We start from the raw sequence: 24,243 nt of genomic DNA on the forward strand, positions 1-24,243 counted from the left end.
TTTGTAGGATTTTCTGTTGCAGCACTCATACATTGAGTGCTGCAGGTTGAGAGTTTTTAGGTTATAAAAAACAAATGGACTAACGTATGTGGCTCACACTGACATAGCTGAAAGTGCACTAATTCAGAGAATACACCGATGTGTTAATGGCGGTGCTAATAATGCTGTGCTACTACTGTTATTTTGCTTTCTACTTCAAAGTATATGTAGAAATTTCAATCTACCACAAGCATAGATGTGCTCACAGAAATATTTTCAGGAATATGTTTTTCAATTTGGCTACTAAAATGTTTGCAATCTGTTGCTTTATATTCAAATTTTTTGATGTTCATAAATTGTTCTAGTAGACTCATAATGTTGCCAGTCAACACATATTAGTTTTCAAATCTTGGATGATTGTGTTGCACTTTTGCTTCTGCTTAGTAACAACCACTATTAAAACAAGATGAGTTGGGGTGGTGAGTCAGTCATTAAATTTTGCTTATTGCTTTTGTGTTCGTAAAATCAGTGTTGTAGGTTCAAGTTTAAGCTTGTTCAGATTTGTGAAATGATGTGCTTTCCATATATATATGGCAGATGATAGGTCCAGTGCATACTACTAAACAATCAGCCAAAGACCAGTTTTTAAGCGATAAAGTGATTTTTTTTTTTTTTTTTTTTTTTTGGTTTTTTAATATCTGTTCCATGAATTCTTTGGATTTAGTACATTGAAAAAGATATAACCAGACTTCACTTGTTGAGATAAAAAGGATTGAGCCCTGGCACTAACACTCTAAAAGCTATGAACATAATAGGCATTTATTTTAATCAGGTTCACTAAATTCGTGAATTTAGTGGTAATATAATCCAATAAGCTTGGGTAATATAACCCAATAGTTGTTAGGTAAGTCACTCACAAAATGATTGACTCATTGTCAATAATAAAAAGTTTTCATACATTGTTTTGATGGTATTATGAATGCAGAATCCAATAATTGCCTTGTAAGTTCACTTTTATCTTCCCATGTACGCTGAGAGTTCTTGAGCTAGTATTTATATAAATCTATTTTACCATAGTTTCTTTTTTTTTTTTTTTTTTTTTACCTCCATGACCACCGTTATGTATTGCTTCAGAGGATGAGATGAATGACATTGTAGTGTGTGAAAATGTTATGCCTGGCCAGGATTCAAACCCAGGACCTCCAGATGAAAGACCGAGATGCTACCACTTGTGCCATGGAGGCCGGCATTTTATCATAGATTAAACTTGATTAATATCACTACATAGTTATTAATATAATATTGTCTTATATTTTAGGTTGTATGTATTTCGACACATCAAAGATTATAAAATCTTGGTGTGTGGTGGAGATGGAACTGTAGGTTGGGTGCTTCAATGTCTGGACAATGTGGGCCAGGATAGCGAATGCTCATCCCCACCATGTGCTATTGTTCCATTGGGCACAGGTAATTATAACGGTGTAAAATTTCACTGATTTTATGCATATTTTTTTTTATGTCACATTGTTCAAGTTAACTTTACTAAGAAGTTAAGTGATATTCTGTTGCCTTCTTTACTGACCTGAACATACTGATGTATATCAACACCAACCTCACTGAAATGCAGGTAATAGTTGACTCTACAAGTGATATCTTGACTCAGTTCACCATATATACTGCACAATGAATATTGTTGCTCTCTCAGAAAGCTAATCTGACAATGCCACTTGCTCCTCAGATGTTTTACTTATACACCATGGAGTTTTTCAAGTTTTTTCTTTTGTTAAAAAAGTAAACTAATAGTTTCTTTTGTAGATGGTGTGATTACATGTAAAAAATTTTATTGCAATAAAATGTGTAATTATAATAGTATTCCGTTTTACCTGCAAAGCTGAAAAAACATTGACATAGTTCTAAATTCAAGCATTACAGCAGAAAACAGTGCTGCAACTTGTCTTTTGAAAGAGGCTTCTTTAGAGATATATTGATATAAATTGGTAGTTTGACTTGAGTTTAAGGCTTAATATCTCATAAATAGCTTGATAGGTCTTAACTATACAAGTCTATAAATAAAGTAACGAGACTGGTTCAGAAAAACTTTTTATTTACAATCCAATTATACATGGACTCTATGACCTTCAAAATAATTCCCTTGGGAAGCCACGCAATGCTTCAAATGGTTTTCCCACTCTTCATAGCAGTGCTGCAACTCAGAAACCGGAATATTCTTCAGATGGTTGGTTACATTTTTTTTTTTTTTCTACTGTTCCAAAATGATGTCCTTTGAGATGTTTTTTAAAGTTGGGAACAGGAAAAAGTCATAGGGGCTCAAGTCAGGTGAATAAGGTGGTTGAGGAAGTAGAAGAATGTTTTTCTTTGCTAAAAACTCATTAATTGAGAGTGCAGTGTGACAAGGTGCATTGCCATGATGCAGCATCCCGTTTTCTTTGATGGCTGGTTTCATGTGGGCAACTCTTTTCTGCAGTCTTTCAAGAATTTCTCGGTAAAGTAAACATATTGATTTACAGTCTGTTCTGTAGGCAAAAACTACTTATGAACAATGGCATTACCATCGAAAAAACAAATTAGCGTGGTTTTGATTTGCTCTATTTGGCTTTTTTGGGATGTAGTGAGTTTGAAGTGTGCCAATCTTTGCTCTGGCGTTTTGTTTCTGGATCGTAGTCAAATAGCTAAGATTCATCACCAATATGAACATTTTTTTCGAAAATCAGGATCAGTTTCAATTCACCCTAGAAAATCACGACAAACTTCACCTTGTTGTTTTTCTGTTCCAACAGTGAAGTTTTTTGGGATCAATTTTGCATAAACTTTTTTCATGTCCAATTCGTTTGTCAAAATTTGGTGGACTGTTGTAAGGTTCAAATTCAATTGTTCTGCAATCATTCTGACATTTAATCACCGGTTGTACTGTATCAAGTCTCTCATTTGCTCAACATTATTGTCACTTTTTGACGTTAACAGTCTTCCAGAGCATGGATTGTCCACAACTGATTGCCAGTCATCTGAAAATGCTTTAAACCACCTAAAAACTTGGGCTCTTGACAGAGCATCATCTAGATATACCTTTTTCAATTTTGAAAAAGTTTCTGTAGGATTCTCAATGAGCTAAACACAAAACTTGATTGCACAACATTGCTCATAATTAGTATCACTCATTTTTGTAATGCACAACAAAAACTCATTTCACAAAACATTTGTTTACGTCTCATGTGACAACAATAGACTAAAAATATTAATACCTAATGTAAATCAGCTTTTATATAACCATATGTTTACGAGTAACGTTTTTACAGTGCTGCCAGTTTGGCTGCCAAAAAAATCTAGTCTCATTACTTTATTTACCGATCTTGTATTTAAAAGTTTTTGCTGGTCAATTCCACTTTGTTTGATAACAGTAAAAAATATTTACGGTTGTTGTAAAAGTATTATTTTATTGCTGTGTATAAAAATGGACAATTTTTTGAACTCTGATTGGAAAGTATCCCTTTTTCAGCCTACATCTCACCAATACAGTTTACAAGTAATGATGCAGTCCCAAAAATACAATGGTTTCAAACTCTTTATTTCTTTAATGACATTAACTGCTGTCAAAAGCCACTAAATTTTAGCCTAAATCTGAAGAGTGGCTGACTTCCATTGCTATTTTTTCCTCTGATATATAATACTAATTTATTCATTGCTGCCTCTACAGTAAGCATTAAATCCTTACTTCTGGTTCTTTTATTTTTAAGATGCTTCTCTGGTTCATAATTGTGGAACTGTTTACCTGCAAGGGGATGCAGTTAACGGTTTTGCACAGGATATCCACTCTTCCATATTTCATTTTAAAATTTTATAAACTATGCTCACCGTATTAAGGAATTTAGTTGATGTTATTCTAATAATTACAATTAAAAGACTTTAGTAATACAGTATTTTAATTATATAATAATTAGAAAAATAGATTGCTTTCTATACAATTACCATTATGTAATTTGTTTAGGTAATGACTTGGCAAGAGTGCTACGTTGGGGTCCTGGGTATACAGGTGGGGAAGATCCTCTTAATCTGTTACGTGATGTAATTGATGCTGAAGAAATTAGACTGGATCGATGGACAGTTGTATTCCACCCTGAAGACAAGGGTGACAAAACTGATCCCAATACACAAGTTGCTAATGCTACTGGACAAGGTAGTAACTTAACTACTTTTATAACATATTTTCATTTTCATTTTGCCAGTTTACATAAAATATTATTGCTGGATGTTATTGAACGTTTATTATTGCTGGAAATATACATTTGGAATGAAAATATTATTCAATAAATGATTAATATTATTATTTGTATAATATAATGTAATATTATTATGAATAATAATAGAATTTGTTTGTTATAAAAAATTAACACAAATGTACTAAATTAATATACTAAATTCCAATAACACTGATACTCAATTTTTGTTTCTTAACATGTGATACATGAAACGAATCTGTTTTTTAATACTGAAAATGAATCTGAAGTCAGAATTTTTCCATCACCTATGTTTTTGAAAAATTGCAAAATTTAAATTTTGAAAATTGTTGATATTATACGATAACATGAATATACATGTATGCTTTTATTGTATATGATTACTGTATGTGATCATTATATATTTTTAGCTCTGTTATAATCAGTTCTTAACTATGAACACAAGCATCACAAATCACAATTTCATATTACTATTATCATTTGCTCTTCAAGGTATCATATAGATATCATTTGCTATTGAACCATACATTGATTCAGCATGTTAATGAACAATTCAAAAACCACAAAGCTTTTTGGCTTTGTTAGCCTACTGCTTCCAGGAGTATAACCTCAGTGTAAAAACTGTATTGAGTGACGGTGAAGTCTTGTAATGCATTATATGTGTGTAAATGATTCAAAGAGTATTTGTTACTGTGTGGCAGCGAATTCTCTATAAAATCACACAAAAAAAATATTACACCTTTAATTAAAAAAAAAATGATAAATTGCACTTTGACCGTAAAATTGAAGGATAAGACATGGGCTTCTCATGTAAGAGGATGACTTAAAGGCACTTGAAAGCCCTTGCCATTTGGTGTCCCTATGCTTTGGTATAAACCAAACTATCACTTAACTAATTGTTATTTCTGTTAAACTAAATGTCAGGAATTTTTAAGAAGTCTAAACATACTGTACTCTCTTCTTCATTGCCAACTGCACAGTGATGTATACCTCACAGTGAATCCATTCCAGTTCCCAAGGTTCTTAAACTTGTTTTGTGAAACAGTGATGAAGAAGTGACATTGTGGATGAAGTCAGTCATAATTCAAACTTTGAATTACAATCCAGTGAGCCTCATTTTATATTACAAGGTGATCTAAATATCTTTGTAAGAGATTTAAACTCAAGAAAAAATCAAGCTTAACTTCTAGGCTGAAGATAGCAAAATTGGAATTTACTTGAAAAAAATACAAAAATCTCTGGCTATCAAACTGGAAGATTTTTCTCATTACTTTCTTGAAGAAAATTTTTTAGTTTACTGTAAAGATATTGATGAACTTATGTTACAGTTAGGGCGAGTTCAAGAACCTGAGGAGTGACTCCTTTCCATTGATTCCTCTCAAGTATAGCTTAAAAGCAGTTTTTTGCTTCATAATTATAATGAATATCCTTTTGTTTCAATTTGTTATGAAATTAATATCAAAGAGACAGATGATATTATAAAAACTATAATTGAAAAAGTAAATAATAAAAACCATAGTTGAAACACATTATAGAGATTTAAAAGTAATAGCTCTTTTATTAGGTGTGCAGTTAAGGTATACAAAATAGTGTTATTTGTTAATCAGACAGCCAAGCTAGGAATCACCATTATGTAGTAAATCAGTGGAAAAAATTGAGTACCTAACTCCTGGTGAAAAAAAAAAAACTACTCATGTTTATCTAGTCGAACCAGAAAAAATAATTTTACCACTCCTTCATATCAAACTGGGATTAATAAAAAATTCTGTAAAAGTTATAAAGAAGGAAAGTCAAAGAATCTTGACATGAGGCAGAAATCCTCAAAACTAAAGAAGGGATTTTTATTGGCCCACAAATAAAGGAACTGATCAGAGACGAAATGTTAACTCTGTATTGACCAATGTAGAATTTATTGCTTGAACAGCATTTAAAAACACCTGCAAAAATTTTCTGTGTATCCATAAATCACAAAATTACCAGGATATTATAGATAAAGTGAAAAATATATATAGAACTATGAGATGTAATGTGTCACTAAAAGTCCATTTCCTGCATTCACATCTGAATTTCTTCTCACTAAACTTTGGAATATTAAGTTACGAGCATAATGAACATTTCCACCAATTCAGTGTTGGAAAACCATTACAAAGGCAAGTGGAGTGTTAGCTAGCCGATTACTGTTCGGCTTTGAGATGTAACTGAAGCTACTTAGAAAAGAAAATCTGCTAAGAAGTTTTAATGCAAGTATATGGCATCCCAATAATATTAGTTAAACTAACTTTTATAGATCTTAAATGTGCCATTTTTATTAAACTGAGGGTAATAGAAACATTTTATTACAGATCTGTAATTTATGCAAAAAAACAATGCAGAGATAGGTATCACACTTAGAAAAGAGAAGAATTTATTTTGTATATCAGTATTACTAAATCATTATTAATTGTTTGAGAAAACTGTGATTAATAATTACATGTGTTAATTCTATTATCCTAACTTTGCCGTGTTTCCTACTATTTTCAATGGATATGAACAGTTGTTAGTTATAAAATTGCTATACATAACAGTGTATTTCACTATGAGTTTGAATGTTATTAAAATAGAGACTCCAGTAGATATAAATCCATAACAACAAATGTTAACCAGTTTCAAGTAAAAACAAGCAAACTTTCATTGTACTTGTTCATTGTAAATTTAAAAAAAATATTTTCCACTTTATGGTGAAATGTTAAAAATACATTACCAATTCAATCAAATAAAGGAGATAGATTTGTTGCTTATTAATTGATATTCTGTAATTTATGTGCAACAGCTCGTAAGAGTAGATTTAGAAATGCTTGTGCAAATCTTTTTTACTAATCCTTTGAATCTGTTAGAAATCCTGCGTAGAAATCTGTTAGAATGATTTATTATTGAATTGTATGCATTCCCATGTTAAAAATTCTAGACGTGGGCAAGAATTCTCGTTAAGGAAGTCTGAACTTGTTGCATGGCTTAGTATCTGAAGGAAGTCAGTTTTCTTCATTGTGTGCTTTACCCAATAACCACAAAATCATTGAACCGTATATTTTTTCTCACTCTGGATAAAGCTACCCCAAAGCCTCAGGGATTTTAGGTGAGATAAATGTTCACTTTTGGTCAGTGTCTTAAGGCTCTTTCTTGTTTTATGGTCCCTCTGTGGGTAGATTTTTCTTTCTTACTGTCCACTCTTTCTTTCATTCTTAATTCCTTCCTCTCCATTGTGTTCTGCCTGTGGATTTTGTCTAGATGCTCACTGCATCTGTGCCAAGATTGTAAGAATTTGTTTAAATTACTACATCCTTTGTGTTTGTGTGGTTTGCTGACAGTTGTATTTGAGTCTGTAAAAACTCAACCCATAAGTCTAGAGATTATTGGGTATAGCTATTTTTCCTATCCTTCCTATACATATAGACTGACCAGGTAGATGATTTTTATTTTATTTTCTCATCATTAAATTTTATTAAACTCGCTGTAAGAAACTTCATATTATACTAAGCTCTTGTGTTAAGTGCTGCACAATAATTTTGACCAAATGGTCAAGAAAATGAACTTTCCATTTTATCCATCAGCTGTTTTTATTGTGTGTTGTAGGATTTATTAACAGACAGTTATACATGAGTAATAATTAATTTTTCATGTTCTTATTAATTTATTTTATTCTTAGTAATTTTTTTACTTTGTAGCTTTTGATTTTTAGCTTATTTAACTTTTTGATTTTTAATTTCTTTGATAGTTAATCGGTGATTTTAAATTTATAAATTGTTACTAAATGTTGGTATAATCAGAGAAAAACTCTGATTATAAGAAAAATAATTGTAAAAGGTTTCACTATTAACAACTTCTTATTTGACCACAATTTTTCTTATTAAAAGCCGAAAGTGTTAAGCATTAACATAAGTGCAGTTAAGTTTCTTTTAGCCTTTTAATTGGTGGAACTAAATATAAAATTCAATTAATACTTAAAAACTTAATTTTTATGCAGAAGCAAGTTGTAAATAATCACAAAATATTACCGTGGTTTTTGTAATAGTTGTGAAAACCTAAATCTTGATTAACTTAAATCATGGACTTGAGAAGAAAATCGCTGATGATTCATGATGTACAGAAAATTTAGATAAATTTCCTTTTAGATAGCAATAATGAGTACAGAAAAACTTTATGAAAACCCATATGATATAATCATTACAACATACCCCAAGTTGATGTATTGCTTTTTAAGGCATCAAACATCATCCAATTAAGCATAGTTTTAACCGAACTTAATTCCTGGACTGAATTGTAATATTTATACAGGCCCTTTTAGTCAAATTGCCCTTTACTTTATTCTCAGTGTATATCAATTTGTTTTACTGTACGTTGGAAGTAATTTCATACCTAACTCGTATGTTTTTCCTCTACTCCACCACTGACTTTTGTGTCAGTTCTTTGACTGCCTAAAACAAGAACTGCTGAAGATAGGAATTCAGAAAGAATTTCTTATTATAATTCAGTCTTCACATAAAATCATGGTAAAACAAAACATTTCCTGATGTTACTTCATTTCTTATCAAACAGAAATCTTTTATCTGTAGAAGAAGCAGTATTTGAGAAGTCATTACATTTTCTCTTTTCATGTAGTAAGATTCTCATTTTTAATCGGTCGGTTCATAAGATTGATCATGCTACTTTTGTAATTGTTTGTTTCAAGAACTGAATATTTTCTTATGAAACTACTTTCAGACTAAATATTTTTCATTATATAGTGAACTATTCTTACACTATATTCCCGTGTACAAGCTTCAAGTTTTTATTATGATACCATAGTGAAGTATGTAGGCAGAGACTAAATAGAATTTATTTTCTACTTCGTTTTCTAAAATTTATATTACGTATGAAAAATATCTACAAGAAAATTTTCAAATTAGGAGTATCTTAAAACTTTGTTTTCAGAATAACATTTTTAATTTTAAGATATAATGCCATCAATAGTTTATAGTTTTGCTATTTATTGTCTTGTGAAAATAATGTGTTCAGACAAAAAATAAATGTGTTCATTAATTTTTATATATTTTTTTTGCGTAAAAAAGTACTTGTAATTTAGTGCTGTATTTTTTCTTATTTCCTAAAATATATGACAATATTTTTGCTTCTTGTGAAAATGTTCTATTAAATGCTTTTCCAACAGTAACAGTCATGCGTAGAATTACAGATTTCATTCGTTGCACTGATGTTAGTAATATTAAATTATGTCAAATTTTTACAGCTGCAACTGGAACTACAAATGAAGACAATTCTCACATTATGGTGATGAATAACTACTTTGGCATTGGAATTGATGCAGACCTCTGCTTAGACTTTCATAATGCCAGAGTTGAAAACCCAGACAAGTTCAATAGCAGGTACTGTTAAATTCAGATATAATCGAATTCTCTTTGTATTTGTACTTTCATGACTACTTTTTTTTATCTTAGGTTGAAATTAAGGGATGATATTACCTTCAAAAGTTGCTTAAAAGACAAGTTAGCTATTGGTTTCTTTACTTCCCTCTTCCAGTCTTTTAATTTGATAATCTAAAGATAATTTGATAAACTTTGTAAAGATTTGTATTTTTATTATTGATATTAAAATTATTCTCTGTGTAATTTTTCTTGTATTGCTATTTTACCTCATAACCAGAAGTAAAGAAAAGTGTTGGAAATTTCAGTCATCCTGCCACGTGTTTAGTTCTGAAAGCTTATTTTAGTAGGCTATAACAACGGGAGACTGTATGCAATGCCAAAAGACAAGCGATTTAATTGTTGTGTCAGAATATTTGCTGCAATATATTTGAAAGATTTCCATTTATCTTTTCTTTTATGTTAACAAGTAAATAATTCACTTGAAAAGTTTTGTAATATTATTGTTTTTGTGTTTCTACGGTGACAAAGTGAAGGTGTAAGTTGTAGGGTTGGACCCTATATTTCAGGGGGCTTGCATGCTTTCAATACAGCTGTATACTCAGCTCACTGAAGAAGGGGATTAGAAAACTCTTCACACCTCATTTCTTTGTTAACCAAGCATGGTAACTTGTTATTCTTGAAAGTGACTGCCATTTTTGGAAGTTAGTGGCTTCTTGTGTCAGATTGCTAAAAACCATTGCAGTTGAAGCACCTATTATTTAAAAATAAAAGAAAGAAAAAAATATTTAATTTTTCCTTGATTTTTAAAGATGAAATAATTTTTTTTGAATATAATGAAACTCAATTTAAATGAATTTCTGGTTTATTTAGATCATTACAAAACTTACAGAAAATAAATAATTATGTATTTATACTGATTGCAGTCCTAAACCTTTTTGTTAGTATATAATTTCAATTTAAACATCTAGTTTTGTAGTTTTTGTAACTGTTAATTTTATTTAACAGTTCACTTTTGTTGAAGATTCTGAAAGGAAGCCATTTGATATAATTTTCTGAAAGTATGCTAAATTCTATTGAATTGTGACCCCAAATTCTTTTCCTGAACTTCATACAAGATTCATGCTAGAATTAAGAATAGATATCTTTAAAATGTTAATTTTTTGTGGATATAAAATTTAGCTAGAGAAATTTTCATCAGATCTATCAGACTGCTCTATCACTATCAGATTGAACATAACATATACCATTTTTGTCTTCATAGCATTTTATAAATTCTTCATACATTAGGTTGATGTGATTCACTTCTGTATTCTTTTCTATTGTGTGTTAATCTTGGCTTCAACTTCTGCAATCTTTTAAAATAGAGATCTGCTATTAAAAAATAACAAATAATTTTTTTTTTAAAATGCAGGCTAAATGCATATAACAATAAAAATTCTTATTTATAGATAAGGATATTTTATGGTATTCTATTTTAAAATAGTATTTTAATTGAACTTCATCAAAGAACTAATTCCAAATATTCTTCAGTAGATCTTAGCATATTTTAGAAGTGTTATCTCAGATAAATAGTTAAATGAATTAGATGTTACGTTATAGTGCAAATATTTGGTAACATCACAAAATGTTATGGATGATAAAATATATTGAGATACAGAATAGTTTTATGATCTCTTTAAGTTTTTGTGCATTAGCATTTTTCTTTATTGTATTATTCTTAACCATTATTTTTTCTTACAGGCTTCATAATAAGAGTGTTTATGTTCGTATGGGTCTTAAGAAAATGGTTGGCCATAAACTTTGTAAAGATTTGCATCGTGAAGTTAGATTAGAGGTTGATGGAAAACCTGTTGAATTACCCCCTGTTGAAGGCATTATTATACTCAACATACTCAGGTAAAATTAATTAACAGATTATTATTGTATATAATCAGTTGATAATATTTATTAATATTAAGAAAAGTTGTGAAGTTTATTTTATTTGGGAACATCCTAAATAAGCATTTTTGATCACAAGTTAATACCTAGCCCAATAATTTTACTATTACTACTCAACTGAATTCTGTCTTTGATATAGAACTATCTCCTTCCCCAAGTCTAAATTAGAGGATACATATGGAGTTTAGAATTTCCCAATTAATGTTAAATAATTTAATAATAATTTTAAATTTAGCTTAATACTAAATTATAATTTTCCTTTTTCAATTATATTCTAATGCATATAAATATATTGTAACAAAACCAGTATAGCGGACCTAAATAACGAATTCCTACCAATTAAGAAGAAAATATAATAATAGGAGAAATCTAGAAAGGGAATAAAAGGAACCCTTTAAGTAAAGGTAACATGTTTGTTTAATAACGGTCCTTTGTAATACTGCCTACTGACACCCGAAACACATGTCATTCCATGAGAAGAGTTACTGGACCAGGTTTGGAATTTCATGAGAAAATGAGAGGGTGGTCGATCATTCTCACACTTCAAGTTGGGTCCGGTCCAGCAGGTAAAGAAAATAGGAGTTTAAATACTCTGGGGAAGACCAGTAAAAAGTCATGTCAGTGAGGAGAGGCTACAAGATGTCAGTCAGTGAGAGCATTCTGCTAGGAGGACAGTGAAGGAGCGAATTTACAGTGTTAATTAACTTCGATAGAACTGAGGTGACGCCACGAGTAATTCCAAGTACACAAATACAATTAATGAAAAATAGTAAATACACAAATATATGGAATCATAGTGATCACACCCAAAATAATAATTAGAATAATGACATTATGGCAACAGTAAACAATAATAATATTGCATGTTTATATCAAACAAATAATCATAAATGTCAATAAACAGAGATTATATACAAAACAGAATTTAGAGTAATCATCCGGATTTATTCACAGGTAGATAAATAATGTAAACCAGAATTCAATTCCATTGACAAAAGGTGTAGCATGACTGCTAGTCCTAACACTTGTAACTGCTATTCTTGTAATAATAACAATAGTACAATAGATAGACAAGTATAAAGTTCTTTCACTGCAACTATCTTTGCTATATAAATAAAACTACCCTAACAGTTTATGAATGAAATTTAGTACATTATCTCTTTCACTTATAGTCTTACAGTAACTCACCAAACCATTTCATGTTAATGTAATTCCAAGTACTTGGAATTACTTGCATCACTTCAGTTATATCAAACTTAATTCACACACTGGAAATTCACTCCTTCACTGTCCTCCTCGCAGAATGCTCTTGCTGACTGGCATCTTACAGACTTATATTGCAGCCTCTCTTCACTGAACTGAATTTTAACTGGTCTTCCCTGGAGTATTTATACTTCTATCTTCTTTACCTGCCAGACCAGACCCAACTTGAAGCATGAGAATGATCGACTGCTCTCTCATTTTCTCATGAAATTCCAAACTCTTCCAGTTCCAGTAACTCTTCTCACAGAACGACATGTGTTTAGTGTGTCAGTAGGTAGTATTAAAAAGGACTATTGTTAAATGAACCTGTTACCATTACTAAAAGGGTTCCTTTTAGTCCCTTTCTGGATTCCTTCCATTATATTTTGTACAACTTTCTTAATAATTGGCAGGAATCCATTACAGGTCCACTATACCAGTCTTGTTACAAAATTTAACTAATTCTAAAATTTGTTTTAAAACTAACAGAAAATAAGATAAAATAATAACATATCTAATTATAATATGTAGGAGTTTATAAATTAGAATGCAGAAAGTAATATTGAACTAACTGGTTCTTAAATATTTAAGTGTAATTGTGGAAGTTAAAATAGTTACAAACTACTGTGCGCTGTTAGTAGTGGAAATGATATTAAAAAAGATTGAAAAAGGTTTGATGTCGTATTGTATAAATCTAATTGAAATCACTAGGTTATTTAGGTTCTAGTATTTTTAAGTTAAGTGAAAGTTTGCATGTTAAATAGAAAATAAAAAGAGAGGATGAGTTTATCAACAATTTGAGTTTTAAATGATTAGGAAGGCTCTTTAAGGGATATAGGTTTATACCTTTTTTTGTCCCTTTGTACCGAAAAAGACAGAATACGTATCAGTGTGTAGTAATCTGTGTAGTATTTGGTTATACTAATCTGTGTAGTAATTGGTTTATACTAATCTGTATTCTAATATTTAATTTTCGTTTTATGTTGTTATTAAGGGACCCTTGCTGCTCTGCAGCATCAGTAAATAAATTAGTTTAAATTATAATAGATAATTTACTTTGTGGTTCATAAGACTTCCTTCCAAACAACGTTAGCTGTACATAGACCTGTAGGTTTCATCTCCACTTTCACATTTTTAAAAGATTTAGCTCATGAAAGGGCAACGCACAATGTTTCTGTAGCTAAAAACTGATTTAGAGAGGTAGATTCCTACTCAGTCCAGAGTTTGCCTTGTGCCTTTTTGATGGACGTGCAAAATGGTTCCATGTAGAAATTGTCTTTGTTCAAAAAAAAAAATGGGACAGTAGTGTCAGATGTCATTAAATCAACTCAAGATAGAAGTACCTGTCGTCCAACATTCACAGCTGTTATAATTTCCATGTCTAAACTCTTGTCATACATTTTTCTGACTATCAGTCTTGTTCCATTTAATAATCTGTTCACTGGATTTAAATTTCACAGCAACATTACAATGAATGGTATCTTCTTTTAAAGTCAACAACATGTGGGATACCAAACCACTCATTTCGAGGATATTTAAAAATTCAGTGGAAAACTGCAGCAGTTCACTCTCTTCCTCTCTTATCAGTGTATATACACTCATATAAGTTCTCAATGCTTCTGGAATAAAATTTGAAACCTTGCTGTTGATTTTGTTCAATGCTCATTTTTCTGGTGCAAGAATTTCAATAGTTGAAAGATTTGAAGTGTCTGGGAAATAAGAAGAATTTCTGCCATATATTTCAATAACAATATCTGTGTTTGAAATTAGGAGATAGGCAAGACAATTAAGTCTTCATTGTTGGAATTATATTCATCATTTTCGATTTTTAAGAGAAAGTTTGCAAATTCCATTCATCTACCTTGGACCGCATAGTTTGAATACTTTAAAAAGTGGCTACAAAGGCAAAAATCTAATCAAGTTCTCAACTGTAGCAGCTCTTGATGCATGAGGTACAATATGTAATATGTGTCAAAAATCTTTTCTTAAGATAATCTTCTCACCAAATGACATATCAGTACTCATTATATCTTTCAGTAGGCTATTTATGCGCATCAGAAAATTTTTATATGCTATGGGTGCTTCATCCCATATGACCAACTTAGTGGAATGAATAACATCAGGTTCTTTACTGTTTACCTTTAAACTTGATACAGAATGTTCATGTAAATTTAATGGTATTTTGAAGCCACTATGAAGTAACTGTTTGATCATGAGGGAGCAAAATTGTAGCAATTCCAGTCCACGCTGCAGAAACAACTTGCTGTTCTTAACCAAGTACAATTGTGGGTTAAACAATGATAAACAAATGTTTTCCCTGTACCACCAGGACCATCTAAGAAATATGCATTGCTAACACTTAATTTGGTGAATCAAGTTGAGGATGTCATCAATAACGGCATGTTCTGGATTGACATTAGTCATCAACTGCATTTGATCCATGATTTGAATTTCTTCTTTATTCACAGTGAACATAATTTGTGGTAATGATCGAATCTGTGGCAGGTAAATCAAAAGATGGAAGAGAGAAACCATGAAGTTTTGAGTGTTTGTGAAATATCTTGAAGAGCTAATTGGAAGGCTTTTTCAGTGCCTAATAGATATAAACTATTCAATGCTATATGCATGATGTTCAATGCTTATTAGTTCTGAAAAAATCTTCAGACATTGATCTATATAGAGATTCCATAAATTCAAAGCATCAGATAGCAATCAAAATATACATATTAATACAAGTAATTTTTGAAGACATTTGAAAAAGAGAGGCTCTTCCGAACAATGTTCCCATTCAATATCATGTAATATTAGCCCTCGTACCCCATGGCTGCTGCTTTGAAGGTAGAATATGTAGCATTTTTATAAGTCCTCATATCCTCAAAACTGGTTGCATCTATACATGAAGAAATAATATGTGCAAATGATACTGCTCTGGATCCAATATAAAGACTTTGTAGCTGAATTGTTGTTCAACTTGAAACCAGGCAACTTTTTGTGTATTACTTACTCAGCTTTAATTAGTGCAACCTTAAGAGAATCATTTTTGAAGAACACATTTTGATAATCAGACAAGCAAACTACAGTGTAATAGAGTACTACAGTAGTAATAGAGTAAGCAAACATCCTCCATGCAGTTTCAGTTGGACAAACTTATTTATCTGGCATTCGAGAATAAATTGATTTCATCATGTTCAATCCTATTACCTTTGTAACTTTGGCTGTAACTTCCACATTGCAGCAGCACCTTTGTGCACCTTTATACCCATATTTATGAATGTATTGATAGAATATACACTTAACAGATTTCCACATTTATTAGGGCATGAAAGTAAAGTAGAAGGAAATTATTATAGGAAACAATGAACTGATTACTTATTTTAACGCTCTCTCCTTGAATATGTTTAGTTATAATTCTACTATAATTTCTCTGTCTGTATAGTGGATATCCATTCACATTTTCTTTTGCTTTCTCAATAAACAATTGGGGAATTTTCTTTTTTACTTAGGCCATCTTCCATACAAACCAAGAAGGATTGAGTTGACTGCATGGTCTATGTACCATATGAACCTTAATTAGTTCAGAAAATGTTTCATTAGAAAGGTCAGAGATTTAAGCAGATACAATTTTATCATTATCATCTGAATTTCTAAATTTACAGTTATCCACCAATGTTAACAGCAAATGAAGGTAGGGAAAACCACATTTTTGGAATTCCAATGTATACAGAATGCCTTTTCAAATATACCTTTCCAAATATTTCTACTGCAAAAATTATTCATTTTAGTTCATTCTTGCTTGGAAAACTCGTATTTCATATCTGGTCTTTTATTAGCTATCTTCTAAGGATGATTACTGTTCACTATATCTGGCTACCCATCATGCATAATTAATAGAAATCAGGTTTCCCAAACTTTCAAACTAATGTCATAGTACAAGGATGAATCAAATATGAACGGTAATTTTTTTTAATCGATTTATTGATAAATATTATACACAACAAATACCTTCATCATTTTTCTATACAGTCTCCTGCATGATCTGTACACTTTTGCCAACAATTTGGAAGCTTGAATATTTCTTGTTCATAAAAAGTTTGAGGACAATTCGTCAGTTGTCAACCAATTGTGCACGTGCTCCTTGACATCTTCATTGTCTTTGAGTTGTTCCCCTCCAAACGATTCTTTCAAGGACACAAACAAAAAATTGTTACAGGGGGGATAAATCTGGACTGCAGGGAGGGTGGTCAAGGGTTTCCCAGAGCATTTTTTCCAATTTATCCCTTGTCAAAATTGCAGTGTGCGCCTGGTGTTGTCATGGAGAAGGATGACATCGCTGATGGACATACCCCGTCTTTTGTTTTGGTAGGTTTTTTTGTTGACTGTAGCAGCTGGCAATAGTAAGCCACCTTAAGGTTTCATTGATTGTAGAGAAAATCAATGAGTAAAAAAAAAAAATCGTTATAAGAACTTTTCCAGGTGACAGACAGGTTTTGGCCTTCACTGGGCATCCTTCCTTTGTCACTTTTTACTCACCATTTTTGGGAGTGTAATGATAGACCTATGTCTCATCACATGTGATGATGCACCTCAAAAAATTGTCCCCTTCTTGCCGAAATCAATTCAGAATTCCAGATCTCCAACCTGACCTGTTTTTGATTTTCAGTCAGCAACCTTGGAACCCATAGAGTATTAATTTTTCTAAAGCCAAGATGATCAGTGATAATGACTTAAGCACTCCCATAGGCGATACCCACTTCTGACACGATTTCTTCAACAGTGAACCGGTGATCACCATCAACAAGCTCTTGAGTGTATGGATGTTGTGAGCTGTGAGACGTGACCTTGGATGTCGATCATGATTTTCATATTCTACACTTTCTCTCTTTCCCTTAAATTGTCTAGCCCTTATATACACTTGGTTCTCGGACAGTGTAGCATCCCCAAACTGTACCTTTAAACAAGTTAAAATTTCCGCGATCTTCATTAGTTAAAAACTTTATGATTATATGTTGTCCAACAGATGACAGAACCTCTTGCTCACTCATGGCTGTATTGACAACAGAACAGAGTGGAGGAGCTAACCAAGCTGGTTCCCCCTCTCTAATACACCAAACCTTAACCCCCCACTCCACCATCCAACTTGGAACTGCTTGCTGCGTAGAATAGCAGAATTACCAATTAAATTTGATTCACCCTCGCACCTTGATAGTATCATCATATTTCTCAGATTACCAATAAAAGAAGATGGTAAATCAACTATTTGACCAACTATAAGATTTTCTTGCTCAGCCTTGACACATAATGCATTCACTAAACCTACAAAGGTTTCTACATGCAGTTTAATTTGTTCTCTAAAGATACTCTCTCTCCTTTGTCTAACGACAGCCAGTCAGAGTAGAATTTCACTTGGACATATGCCTATCATTACTGTTTGCTAGCAGGATTTCATCTCCTTTGTTAATTTCTGTTTCATCCACCCCTTGTGGTTCATTTACCTCATTTAAGACATCATAACGCCCATTAAAACCATCTCCAGCCTATAATAAAGAGAAACAGTATTTTCCTCTACCTCCTCATTTCATAAATACTGCACGCCATTATTTGTAAAAACTTTTATATTCACCAAGTAGATGTGAGTAACCACATCTAATTCAATATGACTACTGTAGGTTCCATATTTCAACATATAATTTTCATACTTAGCCACGAAGTTGATCTAAATATCATATGACCAGTATTTCTAATAATGAAAGTTGAATAATGAACCCAATTCTGTTTAACGTACGACCACTATTTGTTACTTTACTAAAATAGGATTGATTTTTGTATGTAAAAAATGACTATGCTCGGAACATTCATTTCGTTCAGTTTTCATATTTACCACAGAATGAGATATGTTGAAGTGAATTCAAATACTTATTTCCTCACTAAAGTGCTTTTTATTTTTGAAAAGTCAATATTCTTAGCAAATTCTTTTTTGCAATTTGAACATAACTTCAATATTTTCAGTCATGGAAGTGATTCCCTTTTTAAGATGTCAGTATTTGTATTATAAGAAATTGTCTCGATTTTGTTTTTGCAATTTGAACTTCTTCTGTTGTAGGTAGCATAAATTTACATGTAACCATATCAGATTTATTGATCCTGATTGAGGAGAATTTTTCATGAATTCCTTGATTGGACTTGTCACTAAAGTACTTGCAATATTTACTGGTTTTCTTTTTTTAAATATTTTATTAGCTTTTTGCATTTTTCTACAGAGAGCCATTTTAAAGTTCTAATAAATATTAATAGAAAATTTGTAAAAATAAAATTAAATCACCATTTTCAACAGAAAACTTTGCTCGACAATGGCAAGATCGCTCCTGAAAAGGCATGTCACTAACAGTCATAATTACCTTCAGAATGGAAAATTTTAGAATGGTGTAATCAATACAACTAATTAGAGAAAACATGGGATTAACAGTAAATGCTTAAATGCTAACTCGCTACTAACAGTGGTAGACAAGCTACATGTTTTAGCCATCATTATTCAGATTTCTTGCTTCGCCAACAACTCAGCCTTTCATATCCTTCAATTCCAATGTTAGATAGTATCATTAAAAGGTAAATAAAAAGCTAACTTCATCTAATCTACCAATAGACTGCCTAATTTTAGATATTCTTGACATTATTGGGAGACAAAACTGCGAGATCCTCTTGGAGAGCAGATTTAGAATTCAAAAGTAATACTACTTTGTAATTTCAGATCTGGCCAGCAGCTGGTTTAAAGCAAAGATAATTGCCTTTAGATCAATCAAAATGAGTGTGATGTCATGCAGATAAATGAAAATTGAAAAAAGAACCAAAGATACAAACTCCAGTGTACCCTCCATCCTCCATCAAAGACCTGTCAGTATAAATATGATACCATTCTGGCTCGGGATAGTGATTTTGTATAAATTTTTGCACGATGACTTTCAATAGTATCCCATCAGTATTCGATTTCCTCAATGGCTCACCTAAGTTCAGTCTAGCTTCAGTGTTCAATGTACATATTGGACATTCTAGAAGTTTAAAATTTTCTATCTTGCAAGGAGGAACAAACTCATGCTTTATCTCCTTAACCTGCTGTATATACAACCCTTTTTATGTTTTTAAACAATGTTTATGTGGGACATATCTGTGCCAGTGGTTGTAAAAAGACAGTGTAGTTGCTAATCATTCTATTTCTACTGCCAGTGGCAGATTATTCATAGTAGCTTGCAATGCCAGGATCGGTGTTGCTTTCACAGCCCCAGTAAGTCGCATGGCGTGGTTCTGCACCCATTCCATCTTGGTCAAGTTTGCTGATGTCAGCACCTCACACCCATACAGCAAAAGAAGTTTAATATAAACATTGTATGTTAAGTTCTATATTGATAAAGAGTATGTTTCCCAGCCAGTCTTTTAAGTATATTTAGTCTATTCCTTACTTTTCACTCAAGACATCTTTTCAGCATGTTTCTTTCCCGTCATCTTTGTATCCAGAAACAGACCAAGGCACTTGAAATTACCACACTTCTGGTATTGCTCGCCCTCATACACTAAATTAATCTCTGGAAGAGAGAAATATGTTGCAAAAGGTCTTCCCTGTACTAACCATCATGCCATTCTCATAGGATCAGTTGGTAGAATTGTAAGGGATGCAATTTTGGTAGATAGTTTATTTATTTTGCTTTTCAGTAATGAAACCCACATATCAAAGGTCATCTGCATAAAATGCTGTCCTGATGTTCTCTATTTTATGTAGGGCAATTGGCAAGTCATTGAACATGGCCGGGCTCCCTGAGGAACACCAACATTTTGTTTCCTAAAACCTGATAATAGTCTGTTGACCCTTGTAGCACAGAACCATTAGTTAATGAGCAAATAAAATCAACTTAACATATTCCACCTAATATTACAGTTGTATAGCCTTTTGTATATCTTCATTCTCTATATAGAATCATATCTGCACCTTTCTAAATCCACAAAACCTGCCAGGATCATATCAGATTTATCCAGAGAGTCCTTAATTTCCTGGATAAACCATAAAAGTTGTTGGTCAGTTGATATTTCATGAAGCCTTTCTATTCCTGAAATAATGTTCCTGCTTACCAGGAAACAGGTGAACCGAGAATTCACCATTCTCTGTAGCTTTACCCAAAATCCTGGTCAGAGAAATTGGACAGAAGCTGGAGAGTGGGTCAGAAGATTTTTTGGGTTTCAGAATTGGTACTATTTGTAGCCTTCCTCCAGGGTGCCTTGGACATTTGATTAAATATTAGTGATAGTAGCATTCACAATACAATCGGCCGAGGGTTTTGGAAGAATTCGGTTACTATCATATTGCAACTAGGTATCTTTTTGTTCTTCAGGAAGTGGATGGCCCTTTCAACCTCCTGCACAGTGAACTCATCATTGAAGATGTCTCAAAATTTGTCATTACAAGCACCTAATGTTTGTTGCTTTATATATTTCTCCTTCCCCATGAGTTCTTTTGGCAGCTGTGTGTGCTTTGTAAAGTATTAATGACTGGGTGCTTATATGATTCTCAACTACCATCCAAGGAAGATATAAATTTGGAGACTTTGCTTGACTTCTGTAGTTTAGAGTACCCAGAAAGTTGGAAAAGCTTCCTTTTATGATATAATCACCTAGTCCCATTACTGCTGCCATGATGTTTGCCTCCACTCAACCCCATCCTGCCACGATTTGGTTCTCCCTACCCTTTTATTGGCTTCCTCTCTTTTAGTCCTGATTATTGACAAGAACTCAGTCCAGAAGGGCTTATTATTGCAGACCTTACTCTTGGGTGTATGCTGTGCAGCTGCCTTCAGTATAAGGCAGCATAGTTTTTGTGCATTGTTATCAGCAGATGCTGTATGAAATCAAAGTTGTCTTGCGGCTAGCTTTTCTTCCAGTTCTGTCTTAAATTTTTTCCAGTTTGCTTTCTTGAAATTCCAGTTGCACTTAGTTTCTCTGATATATGTCGTGTTCTCTTCCTCCTATCAACCCGTAATCATGTAACTATCTTGCAATGATCGCAACCCATTCTTCCAGTGATTTTTCTTTCTGCACTCCAATGGACATCACTACAGACCAAAGTTAAATCCAGATTTGTTGTTGATACATTGTAGTGCAAGTACTATGTTGGTGTATCTGTGAACTCTTGAATTGTCTTGCCAGCACTGTTAGTATCTTGGTATCCAATGTGCATTGAAATCACCTACAATTAAAGCTATCATCTAAATTTATAAAATTGGTGTTTGGCACATTGTTTGGTGGTGGGTTGTGATACCATCTATATTTTTAATAATAAACTCATTTACTAATCCTCTTTGTACACCAATTAGGATTCCACTGGCTACTTGAGGAGATTTTGGGAGAAGGAACATCTGGTAGTTACTGAGGATAAAATGTTTTAATGTGTCATCTGTAATGTTAGCTTCTAGGTAAATACAGAATGTGTATTTATTATAAATACAAATGTGTCTCTTATAATGTTTTCTGCAATTCTGTCTTTCTAAAGCGCATGTACCTTAAGCATGTTGTAGTGTGTCCTTGGTTCAACCAGCATATTGAAAGACTAATAAACTAAAAGTTTCTCATAAATAATTATCCTAAAGACATACAAACTAAATAATAATGACAGTAAATAGGTATAACATACGTACAGTAGTAATTCAAATAAGGACAACAATTATTTAGCAATAGTTAAATTATAAAAACCAGAATACAGTCCAATTTACTATAAACATTACAATGACCGCTAGAACCTAATATTGCATTAACATCAAGATAACACTAGAAAAGGCCAAAGTTCATACAGTTCAACTTTTGCAAGTATTATTTATTACCTTTACTATTAATAAAAGAATTACTGCACACTTTAAATGAATGTAATAATGCTGTCACTTTCACTACTGTTTACAAAAACTCTGCTAACAAATTCCTCCATTCACGCACTGTCCTTGCTGAAATACTCTTGACGTATTCTTCATTTATCACTTGATTACTGATCGCCATCATTGCAACTGTCGAATTCAGGCTTGCAAAACTATTCTGTTATCGCTTGTTACCATGACTACATCAAACACGGCCTCGCAGAACTGCTGACTGTTTCCATTGGTCCTTGGCAGTAGTTATATCCCCTAACCTGCAGAACCGGTACCCACCTCATAATACCTTTAATTATTGAAGTGTACAAATTTTCATTGACTGCGCCTTTACATTTTTCTATAAATTCTTATTCCGGTCCAAGTAACCTTTCTGGTCAAACAACAGCTATTGGAGGTGCCATTATCTGTATTACAAAGAATAGATTGTTAAACAGACCCTTTACTCTGAAAAAAGATCCCGTTTTGTTCCTTCTGGATTCTTTACATTATTACTTTCTCTTTCTTCTTACTTGGAAGAAATCTGTTAACCTTTGCGAGTTATACAGCTAGTGAAAGATTTTGCTTGGATTTCAGCTACCCTGGTGAAATTAGGTAGTTCTGACATTTTTTGGTAGTAATTAAGAGGCGGAGTAAGTGATTTCTTATGTTTTTTGACCTGAAAGATCGAATTCAATAGGTCCCAGAACGGTATATCTGCAGTTTTGTTTGAGAAATCTGAAATGAAAAGAGGGGTAATAAACCCTCTTTTTTATGTTTGACATACAATAACTGTGTTAAATGGGTAATAAACAAACACATAAAACATTTAAACCAAACTAGTAGAGAATTTAATTCTGAACAAAAAGGTGGAAGATAAATTGAATAAAACATAAACACATTTTAAAAATTTGAATTTTATTTAGAAACAGTACACTAGACCAAAGTGCATTATATGTACCAGCTTATATAATAAATGTTCAGAAATGAGCTCGCCATTTTCAACACATTTCTTGACACATTTTTGTTGTTTTTCTTAGTTCTTCAGGGCTGTTCTTAAGTTGCTCAGCCACATCCATAACGCAAACAATTAATTCCTTAGAAGAATGTATTTTTGTTTTGTATTATATATTTTTCATCCATCCCCAGATGCAAAAATCTAAAGCTGTTAGATTAGGTGATCTTCTTGGCCAAGAATTTGGACCTCCATGACTGATCAATTTCTCAGAGAAATGATGATTTAAGTGAGTGGAAATAGCACAAGAGATCTGGAAGTATACTTTGCGTCTCGGTGCTAAAGGAACATATTCAAAGAAGCCATAACAATATTTCTTAAAGAAAGTGCAAGTAGACCTGACCAAACTTGTTTTGTTTGTCCTTCTAACCATCAATTGTGAAATTCCAGTCCCATTAGAAAGATGTGACACCTGGAATGCGCTGAACTGCGTTGATAATAATTTCATTAATAACAGTGCCGTGTTGGACAGATCGTTTGTAGCTGGTATGAATGCTAGGTAGTGAACCTGATTCCCAAAGATTGCAGAAAGTCACACTAATTGT

General features: G+C 32.3%; 1 protein-coding gene across 1 annotated transcript in view; it reads left to right on the top strand.

Moving 5' to 3' along the window:
• Window positions 1–24,243, top strand: part of LOC142334231 (diacylglycerol kinase theta) — a 159,376-nt gene that overhangs the window by 109,420 nt on the left and 25,713 nt on the right. The window contains exons 13-16 of the mRNA XM_075382083.1: window positions 1,298–1,446; window positions 3,983–4,171; window positions 9,493–9,628; window positions 11,369–11,524. Coding sequence (XP_075238198.1) covers window positions 1,298–1,446; window positions 3,983–4,171; window positions 9,493–9,628; window positions 11,369–11,524 — 630 coding nt within the window. The remainder of the gene's footprint in view (window positions 1–1,297; window positions 1,447–3,982; window positions 4,172–9,492; window positions 9,629–11,368; window positions 11,525–24,243) is intronic.

This window comes from Lycorma delicatula, chromosome 1, assembly GCF_047948215.1.
Source record: "Lycorma delicatula isolate Av1 chromosome 1, ASM4794821v1, whole genome shotgun sequence".
In the NCBI taxonomy this organism is placed as follows: domain Eukaryota; kingdom Metazoa; phylum Arthropoda; class Insecta; order Hemiptera; family Fulgoridae; genus Lycorma; species Lycorma delicatula.